General features: G+C 40.0%; 4 protein-coding genes across 7 annotated transcripts in view; 3 read left to right on the plus strand and 1 right to left on the minus strand.

Annotated features, from left to right (window-relative positions):
• The window catches only part of LOC108239674 (glutamate-rich protein 6), a 7,000-nt gene extending 4,978 nt beyond the window's left edge, over window positions 1–2,022 (minus strand). The window contains exons 1-2 of one of the 2 annotated variants that reach the window (XM_037982043.1): window positions 1,846–2,022; window positions 512–624 (exon numbers count right to left, since the gene is read on the minus strand). The gene's annotated coding sequence lies outside the window, so the exon portion shown is untranslated. The remainder of the gene's footprint in view (window positions 1–511; window positions 625–1,845) is intronic. The other variant, XM_037982041.1, reaches the window with a different exon arrangement.
• Window positions 1,512–3,237, plus strand: LOC108239673 (protein PELPK1). Its single transcript, XM_017422549.3, has 4 exons — window positions 1,512–1,833; window positions 1,915–2,049; window positions 2,134–2,252; window positions 2,335–3,237. Exons 1-4 carry the CDS (start codon window positions 1,563–1,565, stop codon window positions 3,208–3,210), a joined length of 1,401 nt encoding a protein of 466 aa, XP_017278038.1. The 5' UTR covers window positions 1,512–1,562; the 3' UTR covers window positions 3,211–3,237.
• Window positions 3,238–4,824: 1,587 nt separating this feature from the next.
• LOC108239620 lies at window positions 4,825–7,067 on the plus strand. Of its 2 annotated transcripts, XM_025007263.2 has the most exons (5): window positions 4,825–5,127; window positions 5,222–5,338; window positions 5,421–5,539; window positions 5,649–6,230; window positions 6,756–7,067. In XM_025007263.2, exons 1-5 carry the CDS (start codon window positions 4,878–4,880, stop codon window positions 6,936–6,938), a joined length of 1,251 nt encoding a protein of 416 aa, XP_024863031.1. In that variant the 5' UTR covers window positions 4,825–4,877; the 3' UTR covers window positions 6,939–7,067. The 2 variants fall into 2 exon arrangements, with proteins under 2 accessions (XP_024863031.1, XP_017277914.1); XM_017422425.3 differs by lacking the exon at window positions 6,756–7,067 and having other exon boundaries at window positions 5,649–6,542.
• A 1,795-nt stretch (window positions 7,068–8,862) lies between these two features.
• The window catches only part of zgc:153615 (uncharacterized protein LOC777747 homolog), a 6,562-nt gene continuing 4,783 nt past the window's right edge, over window positions 8,863–10,641 (plus strand). The window contains exons 1-2 of one of the 2 annotated variants that reach the window (XM_017422376.3): window positions 8,863–9,051; window positions 10,466–10,575. In XM_017422376.3, coding sequence (XP_017277865.1) covers window positions 9,022–9,051; window positions 10,466–10,575 — 140 coding nt within the window. In that variant the 5' untranslated portion in view covers window positions 8,863–9,021. The remainder of the gene's footprint in view (window positions 9,052–10,465; window positions 10,576–10,641) is intronic. The other variant, XM_017422378.3, reaches the window with a different exon arrangement.

Raw genomic sequence — 10,641 nt, forward strand, 5'->3', positions numbered from 1 at the left:
TCGGCTGTATAGCGGCCCTGGGGTACTTTTAGATAGTTCGGTACCGTTAGTTTTAGTTTTAGCATTGTCACGTTTTAGATTATTTAGCCCTCTTGTACACTTAGCTTAGTTACTGTACAATTAGTTATCATATTCACTGTTAGCTAGATTATTCGTGCCTTGGTTTAGTAATATCATGTTTTGGTAGTTTGGTTAACCTGTACCTTGTTAGCATTGTCATGTTTTAGCTTAGTTATCTTGTCATGTTCTGTAACTCTGTCTGTAATTTTGTTCTTGTGTTGTAAAGCACTCTGAGTCGCCTCGTGCTGAAAAGTGCTATATAAATAAATGTACCTACCAACCTACCTACTCTTAGACTCATATTTTTAAAAATACATTAAAAGGTTAAATAGAGAAAATGAGTCATGTGAAGATCTCATGGCAACAATAACCCTTACAGGCTTTTCATTTAAACTGGCGTGGATTAATTTAAGGAAATAACACGGCACAAGTAAAAACAATGTGCACTCACCTCAGAGGTAGTCAGATGTGGAGCAAAGCTTTTCACTTGCTTGTGTTGTTAATGTAGCCCCGGAGACCAAATCAGGGTTTGTGAAAAGCTGCCTGGCACGAAAGCTCTGCTGCCTGGTTATAATACGAAAACAACATGAAACATCTTTTAATTGAGTTCAGTTCAGTGTATTTCATGTGGCGCCAGTTCTCAACAAAAGTCATCGGAGGGCACTGTACAGAGAAATAAACAAAGTCCAAATCATAAATCCAATTCAGAGGCAGATTCAAATCCAAAACAGTCAGTTCATTCCAATTATAACACCATACATTCACATTCAGCACATTAAGAAATGCCATTAAGTAAAAGTTTTCTATCTAATGACTGATGTTTAAGGTAATAAAAAAATGAAATGGCTGTAGAGAATTGAGATTTATTTTCTGTTTCAAAACTTTGCTTTTTATCTAGGTATTTGACTGATAATTCAGTCTTCCTTCACCTTTTAGTTTTTATCCATTTACAGAATTGAAACATTCACAAATTTGAATGATTTTTCCAGGATTTGAATTCATTCTTAAAACTGGTAGCAGCAGTTAACACAACAGCTATACTTTTAGTGATCTCCTTTGAACATTTTACTGTTATGACTAAAGAAAAAGAAATAAAATCACGAATATTATTTTTTTTCCCCTTTAGCCAATACCATGTTTTATCCAGCAGATGGCAGAGTTGAATTGTCGTAAATATTCCTCATGCGGGTATTTCGGCAAAAGAATGAAATTCTCTTGTAACTTTGATAATATCATTTACATATACTTATAAGTAAACAAACAATTCTATAAGTTATATTGATTTCATAGAAGAAGAAAAAAAAAGAAGAAAAAGAATGAAAGAAAACCACATGTACTCAGGTGTAAGTAATGGTGGTTGATTAAAGACCAATATCTTTCTCAGCATTTGATTGGCTGTTGCAGCACCTGCTTCCTCGCGGCCAGAAGACAAAACAAGTCAAATACTCGCGACGGAAAATTGCAAATCAGTTGCTACTTTTCCAGGAGTTACGCACAGCTAAATGATGGGTAAAGAACGAAGGAAAAGTACCACTGTCTGCTTGGCTGCAGCATTTATTTTAACATGTCATTTAGCGCAAACGACAGAATCCCTTCGACTGACGAAAACGGAAAGACGAGCAGCGCGGGGAGACCTTGATGTTGGCGTCCAGGAAGGGAAAATTGTGTTCGGGGAAGTTGTTGAGAAGAAGTCGCATGTCACAGACCGAGCCTGGGAAGCCTCTTCAAACGCTTCTGCGGAGGATGAAACGTCTTATCAAGCGGATTTTGCAGGTAAATACTCACGGAGTTTAGGCTGAGGAACTATTCAGTCGGTAGGTGAGGAATGTGACTAAACTTCCGTGTATCCTGCAGGATGGACCCAGCCGGAAATGGATGACGCCCACAAGGAAAAGTGGAACCGCATGGCAACATCCCTGCATTGTTTTGGGGATCACTTGAAGTTCAGATCACTCGGACCAGGTGCCTCACAACTTGAAGTGGAACAAGGTAAAGTGGAAATAAGGTTTAGATGTATAAACACAACCTACTGGTTTGATCACCTGCTTAATGCCACTGTTTTTCCCCCCACAGAAAATAAACGATCAATGCCTTTGGCCATGGTCCCACCAAAATGTGGCTACAAAATGCACGGAAACTCGATGGCGTTCGTCATGATGGTTCCATATGATGGCTGCAATATGATTCAACAGGTATTGTAACGTATATTAATTGGCAGATTTTAAACTGAAATGTTTTGTTGTACAAGCGCTAACTTTTCAATATCGTCCCAAGGATGAAACCTACAAGCTGCCATTGCGTTGGCATGGCAATCCTGTCTCGCTCATGTGCCCCAAACGTGGAAGGAAGTCTAGCCACCACTGGCCTCGCAGACATCACTGGCCCAAGTATCCCCAGGTGCCCCAGTATCCTCAGGTTCCACTGGACCCCCAGCTGCCACAGGACCCCAAGTATCCCCAAATTCCACAGTATCCCCAGCTGCCACAGGAGCCCAAGTATCCTCAAGTTCCACAGTATCCCCAGCTGCCACAGGAGCCCAAGTATCCTCAAATTCCACAGGACCCCCAGGTGCCCACATCTCCCCAATATCCTCAAATGCCCCAGTTTCCACAGGAGCCCAAGTATCCCCAGATGCCGCAAGAGCCTAAAGCTCCACAAGAGTCTCAACTTCAGTACCTGCCTTATTTTTATTCCCACCCATTATTTTCTTATCTCTTCTCACTGGGACCTGAACAAGCAAATTTGCCTCAATTTCCAAAACCCTCCTACCCTCAGCAAGCTTTCTCTTACCCAACTCCAGTCACCACTGAACCGCCGACGACCCCTGCGCCAAAAGTCACAGATTACCCCCAGGTGCCTTTTGACCCCTACTTTTTGCCATTTGGACCTTATGTTCATGACTTGTCTCCATACTTTCCTTATCCTCTGCCAGAATACCCAAAGATTCCTGTGACAGAATACCCAAAGAATCCCACGCCAGATGTGAAGACTACTGCAGCTCCTACAACTACTCTTGTAACTCCTTCTACCACACAGTCAGCAGATACTCAGGCTCCCTCAGGTGGTCCTCAGTTTTATCCACCTGAGAATCTGCCCTTTTTCCCATACGGACAGAAATTTCCACACTTGTTCTACCCTTTTCAAGGATAGCCTGCAATAAAGGTTTAACTAAATGACTCTCTGTCTTTTATGATGTTAAATGTGTGGCTTGCCAGCTTCTGGAGTTTACTCTTGGTATTTGTTGACGGTGACTTAAAATAACTGCATTTTCTAAATGTGGAAAAAAAAAACTGACTTGTCTCAACACGTGTTGCTGAACAAACAAGTTGTATTTAAAATGTACCTGCTCCCATTCACTAAAAACAAAAACATGTGGCTAACAGGGAAATTGCATTTCACATGAGTTGCATATATCAAAAATTAGTGTTTAAAAACTAGCATTAAACCACATTTCCAAGCAGCAGAGTTCACAATAACACATCCTTTTCCAGTCTGTAATGAATAAGAGGAAACCAGCACAAAGAACCATATGTTAAAGCTAAAGTCATGTTCAATAAGCTACATGTGCCTGTCTTTTAAAATGAGTATTTAATAAAAAATTTTGGGCTGCTTAGATGTTGAAATTAAAACATTTTGCTTACAGGCAATGCTGCACCACAATGTTGTAAATTCCATATGACATTGGTGTAAATTAAATCACACATTTTATGTTCATAAACTCCAGGAAGTTTGACATGGTGAGCATGTTTATCAGTAAGCAATGTTTCATTTTTCTTAAGTGACAAATATTTAAAGTTTAAAATTAATTGCTCCTAATAAACAGTTTAGGATAAGGTTATTTGAACTACAAACTGTCAACTGCTGCCCTTGGCTGTAATATATTGTCTGAATAAAAACAGTTTTTGCTGCAATGTTTTGCATTTGAGCATCACAGCACTGGAACCCCCCCAATAAGAAGTCCATGAAGCCGTTTATATTTTTGTCCTGCAGACATTCTTGGCTTTGCTTCAAATTGTCTTTCTAAATTTAAACTGTCAGTCTCATATTGTATCAACTTAACACTGCTCACATAGACCATTTAAATATTTTCACAATATTCTGAATGTGCAAATAAAATTTATCAGTCAAATTATATACAAATAAATTCTCTTTACTGGTATTTGAATGGATTTCATTGCCAAATTTTCAAACCATACAAAAAGCTACATTTTGTTTCCCCATATATCATCTTTACATAATGCTTGCTTTGCTGATCTGTCCCTATGCACATTTCTTCCTCAAGTTGAAGCTTTAGTACACTGGTAGAGCTCTTTATATTTTTTATAAAATTTGTATATTGCATATCTAAAGATGATTTTATATTTATATATTGGCAGCAGCTCTTATATGACTTTAATCTCTAAAGAAATGACACGTCATCTGTACAAATTCAAACATTTCTTGATTTATGCATCTGCGTCCAGTGAGGCCAAGGTCTTTTCTGAAAAAGTAATCAGATGATTTCAAAGTGGCCACATCTATATCTGACACTGAAAAAGCAACTGTCAATTAAAAAAAATATTGTCCTTATTCTTATGCAGAATAGTACCTATCCAGAGTTGATTTATAATCTGTGGGGGAGGTAGAATTATGAGGCTCCTAATGAGTCCTGTTGTGAGCTTATTGACCACAGGTGCTAGGCTGTAGCTGCACTTTCATCTGATTGGTTTCACTTTCATCTGAGTCACCTGGTGCTCTGGAGTGTGAGGTATTTTAAAACGAGAGTTAGTTACTCTGCATCATCTTGAGCTCTTGCTCCTCAGATTTACTGGTCCATCATGGAAGGTGGAGCACGGTGCAGGATGTGGCAAACCATAGCAGCCACAGTGCTCCTGTGTTCTTTAGCCCTGTGTTTGACCTATTTTAGCTTGCATAGAATATCTAAAGTAGATAAACAAGATGAGGACATTAGTGAAGCTTTAGAAGCAATGAAAGGAAGTATTCTCTTTAATGAGAAACAGCTTAAGTACAGTTCAGATTCTGCTGCTGCTACAGGAAATGATGCCTCAGCACAATCTGATTATGAAGGTAAGACTCTACTTTTTTGCAAATGTTAATAAATATGCTCAAATGAATACAACGAGCCAAATATTGTCTTTAAAACACTTTATTTGAATTACAGAAGATAACATGGCTGAAGCAGCATGGAGACTACTGAATGCGTCACTTCAGTGTGGCAGTGATGAGTTTAGACTTAAAGCCATGGGACCTGGTGCTGCTGATCTGCAACTTGAAATGGGTGAGAAACTTTCCTCAGTGCAACAAAAGTAAAAATGCCAAGCGCATGACTCTCTGGGTGGGTTCTTTTCTTTTTCCCTTAGACAATGAGGAGCGTTTGCCTCTAATCCAGGTTCCCAAAGAGTGTGGTTTCACAGTGAAGCAGACTGCATTGGGACTTGTTGTAATTGTTCCTTATGATGGCTGCAGTGTCAAACAGGAGGTATCGTTTTGTTTATCCTAGACTTGCAGGTATACAATCTTTGACCAAATGGACTTGAAGCTCAGATGTCTGTTCTTGTATCTTTTTTTTTATTTATTTATTTTTTTAGAATGGAACCTTTACTTTGCTGTTGAAATGGAGGGAGGATAATGTTAAAATAACCTGCACCGTGTTGGAAATGCCTGATACCCCAGCTGCTTCAGAGTCTTTACAACAGCCTTCGGAAACTGCGTCGTCCCTCATGCCACAGAGCCTCCACCGCTCCAAACGACACCTCAGATGGCCTCCCATGTATTACCCTTGCTCTCCAAACCAGCGTTTCCCTCTGTGTTTGTACACTCCTCCTCCTCCACCACCACCTACTACAACCACCACCACCACTACTGCTGAACCAACATACCCTCCTCTCATCAATCCTTACTACTTGCACAAGCTACTTGCACTTTACCCCATCTATGAGAGCTACGAACACCATCTTAACATGGATCCGCAACAAATGCTGAAACGTATGGCTAAAAAGAATCCAGGTTGGAAACTGCTCCACATGTATGTAAACTCTCAAAAGCCTTCTCACCCCTTTCAGCATATGTTTGAAAGGCATCCACGCACAACCACCACAGTCCCGACTACAAAGAAGAGGAAGACTACACCGTGCCCCACTACTACGACGACAACAGCCTCCAGTGGCAACAACTGTCCAGGCATTTGGAGACAGCTTGTTCCCTTCCACAAACCCCGTCCAAGAGTTTCATTTGACAGCCAAGATTATCTGCAATTCATGCCAGAAGAAAACTACATGTCTGGATCCCAGTCTCAGGATGTTGCGGACTCCTTCTGGGAGTCATTTCCCTTGATGCATTACAGCTCCAAATGATTCTCATGCATGTTGGGAGAAGCTACCTGAAACCCAAGAGTGACAAGACTCGCCTGTTAAATCATTTGGACTTTTTACAAGTTATCGTACAATGCTGAGTTTAATAAAAACAAAAATTGATCTTTAAAACTTGTCCTCATGTTTCTAAATGTCTTTTCTGCATGCACACCTTGGTAAAGAAGACTAGGGTAATTAAAAAAAAAAATGCATCTCCGCTTTTTCGTGCTCTACTTCCAGAATGTAGGATGCTAAAGTTCATGAAACAAAATAAAACACCCTTGGTCTAAAAAAATCTTTCAAAGCTTTCTATCCAACAATAGTGTTATTATAGGTGCTATAAATGGCTGTACAGGCTTTTGGAGACAGCTTACTTCCTTCCACAAACCCCGTCCAAGAGTTTCATTTGACAGCCAAGATTATCTGCAATTCATGCCAGAAGAAAACTACATGTCTGGATCCCAGTCTCAGGATGTTGCGGACTCCTTCTGGGAGTCATTTCCCTTGATGCATTACAGCTCCAAATGATTCTCATGCATGTTGGGAGAAGCTACCTGAAACCCAAGAGTGACAAGACTCGCCTGTTAAATCATTTGGACTTTTTACAAGTTATCGTACAATGCTGAGTTTAATAAAAACAAAAATTGATCTTTAAAACTTGTCCTCATGTTTCTAAATGTCTTTTCTGCATGCACACCTTGGTAAAGAAGACTAGGGTAATTAAAAAAAAAAATGCATCTCCGCTTTTTCGTGCTCTACTTCCAGAATGTAGGATGCTAAAGTTCATGAAACAAAATAAAACACCCTTGGTCTAAAAAAATCTTTCAAAGCTTTCTATCCAACAATAGTGTTATTATAGGTGCTATAAATGGCTGTTTTACTTCCAAAAGCCAGTAACACACTTGCATGCATTTCCACAGGACATGGGCTTGTGTACACCTCATTCTGTCTCTTCATGTATTTTTCTGCCTGACGCCTTCTTCCTTGAGCAGCCTCTAATGCTGCATGTGCACAAGAGAAATTTACAGTTCACTGAAACCAAGCCACATGTGACATCCAAGAGGTTTTCCCCTCTAAAAGCTGCATACATCTTTCAGTCCAGCTGAGTCAATTGGACTGTTTTTTAAGGGAATGAATTGCAGAATCAAGAGCTCAACTTCCTGTAGTGTAATATTACCACAGTGTGCTTTCTTACTTCATATATCTTAGCATTTAAAAGGTATGTACAAATGTGCTGTATAAAATGTGACTAGTTTTTCCACTGCCAGAGCACTTAACCCCTCCTTCAGCTTTTCATTTTCCACCCACTTCAGTCTGTCTTTATGGGCTACTATTAAGAAGAGGGAGATTTATTCACCAGAGGTGCCACAATAGCCCACTGGTGGGAGGACTGTCACAACTGCAGGGAGACACACAGAGGAGTGGGAGGCTTTGTGGTAAAGAGCCACAGCTGGGCTGAGGAAGTCCAGAATATCTTTGAATCACAAGCTGATGACTGCTGCAGTGGAGGTAGAGCCAGAGTGTCCAGCATCTCTGAGTGGTTGTCTTTTGTCTGAGAGATGCTTCATTTGCTGTGACACCTCACATCAACCATAATGAAACCAAACAGAATAAAGAAAAACAATTTCATGCATTCTGTTTTGAAAGCACATCAGTTAAATCTTGTAACAAATAAGTACATAATACTATGCAGTAATGCTTGTACATACAGTTGACATCTGCAATGTTTTTTTTTTTCCCAGAAAAAGGGACCATAAAATCCTGCTTTGGGTAATTTGTGGTTGCATGTTGATGATGGATGAAAGATGACTCAGAATGTTACGCTGCTTACTCGGCCCACTGCTACACTGTGACACAGCACTCTGGGAGCTGCGTGTGTCTCTATTTGTGAAAGCACACGTGGGCTTGAATCTGTGAAGTGGAATGAGGCTTTACAAGCACATCCATAAGACAAAACAAAGACTAAAAACCCCCAGAAATTAAGACATTTCCTACACTACGATGGGGAAATGGGGAATTACAGAAAACCTATCATTTAGCCTCAAACTACTGCTTTTAGTAGGTTTTAGAAATTATTTGTGCTCTCTTCTTTTGCAGTCTCATCCATGAGTCTATATTTAGTCTGTCTCTCTTCCAGTGCTCACCTGCAGTTCATCATTTGTCCTCTCTTCAGTAAGTCTAAAAGGTCTTCTCCGCTCTCGGAACACAATTTAAAAAAATCAATAAATTATTTTTCAGTATTTGTTCCTTCCCTTCCAGTGAAGGAAAGTTGGAAAGGATAAGGGATGGAAAGCAGAGAGGAAGATGGAGGTACAGATAAGAGATCAGGAAAGAAGCGGCAGCACTGAGCCGCTGTGTCTCTCTTCTCCCTCCCTCTTCCATTTCTCTCCCCTGCTTCTGTCTCTTCCCACATTTTCACCCCTCCTCCTCCTCCTCCTTTCCATCTCTCGCTCTCTCTCCTGTCCTCCTCGCTCCCCTCCCTGCTGCTTCCTCTCCCTTCCACCCTCGCTCTCCTCTCCTGCATGGACCTGCAGTATATGAGAGGGTCTCCTGTAGCATCACTGCAGTGTAGAAGGAGGGCAGGACGGCTCTAGTAGGATGCGTTAAAAGGATGGTGCACCAGGAGAAACGCGTTTACCAGGTGTGTGGATTTGTGTTTGCAGTCGTGTTTACTTCTGAGGGTGTACATGATATTGTCAGGTATGAACTGTAGGTATCCACAATGGGTGTGCTGCCGTAAATGTCAGCCATACTGGATGAGTGGAAGGATGAGGGAGTGGGTGTGTTCACATGATTGCTGTGTTTTTCTCGTAATGATTTCTTTCATTTGACATGTATTTAATCTCAGATTCTGTTCCTTGTCATAAAATACATAAAAGCTGTGAATGTGACACGTGTTCTGTTTAATCACTTACATTTTACTTGAGAGGACAAACAAATGGTTGTGTGTGTTTGTGTCAACACTTTGGTAGTAAGAGGTATGTCTGAGCAGGAGCCTGAATGTTGGTTTCGAGAGTGAACGCCATCACTTGATTTTTGCTTTGACGTCACATCCTCATCTGATAATGCGTCACCAAAAAAGAAAGAGGGCGCACATGAATATGCATGAGTCTGCCCTGGCTCTGTTTTTAGGTTAACTAGAAAGAGAGAAAGCTGACGCAATGAGAGAAATGTGTCCAATTTCGGAGGTGTCACTTTATGGTTGTTTCAAACGAGAGTGTAAATGTGTCAAAAATACGCTCAAATGTAGGACACATTTGGCTCGGTTGCAACGTCAAGAAAGGCCTAAAATAAATTCTTGATTCATCCCATTGTGCTGAATCATTGTTCGATACCACCCAAGCATCAAAATAAGTGAATCTAAATAAAACAATATTAGATGTAAAAACAAAACTCAAACGGTAAAAAGCATAAATGCCTCAAAAAAAGAATGAAGGGGTAAAAAGAAAATTTCTAAAATATAACAGCCACCTGCAAAAAAGCTAAAAAATGGTATTAAGATGAGATTTTAAATTGTGAAAAGACACATATTTTCTATGTAAACAGTTTTATTTGTTCACATCTTTCACATTTCTTCCCATGTTTAGTTTTCAGAAAATGTCTTTCATTACCTTTTTTTTTTATTATTTTCCTTTCAAGTTTTATTTCTTTAAAATCTGAAAGGTATTAAGAGAAAATATAAAGGTTTAGAAAAGGATGCTCTAAAACAAAATGAACAAATGAGTGGTTTCTAAATAAAACAATTTGCAAGTATGAAAGAAATGGAATTATTAAATATAAATTAAAAACATGATGACTGAATTGGTAGCTGATTTGGATTAGTTTTCATATGTATTCACCCATTCATGAACTTCAGATTCATGGGTGGGATACATATCTACATTTTAAATCTCTCTGGCAGGTGAAAGAAAACTCCAAAGACTAATATTGTCACCAATGTGTTTCAAGCTCATATCAGTGACCCATCCTAGCATCTGTACACGCAGTGGCAGGACAGGAGCTTCGCTTTAACTAATAATCTTTGAATTCATGTATGTGCTTTTGCTTTCTGGCAGGCTCAGAGGAATGAGAGGGAGTCAATCAGGCAGAAACTTGCCCTTGGCAGTTTCTATGACGACGAGCCTGTCATCTACACCAGCTGCAGCAAGAACGGCCCTTCTTCCCGGTGGGTTTCAATCAATGTTTGCGAGTGTGTGTGTGTGTGTGTGTGTGTGTGTGTGTGTGTGTGTGT

Source organism: Kryptolebias marmoratus, linkage group LG20, assembly GCF_001649575.2.
Source record: "Kryptolebias marmoratus isolate JLee-2015 linkage group LG20, ASM164957v2, whole genome shotgun sequence".
Lineage (NCBI taxonomy): Eukaryota > Metazoa > Chordata > Actinopteri > Cyprinodontiformes > Rivulidae > Kryptolebias > Kryptolebias marmoratus.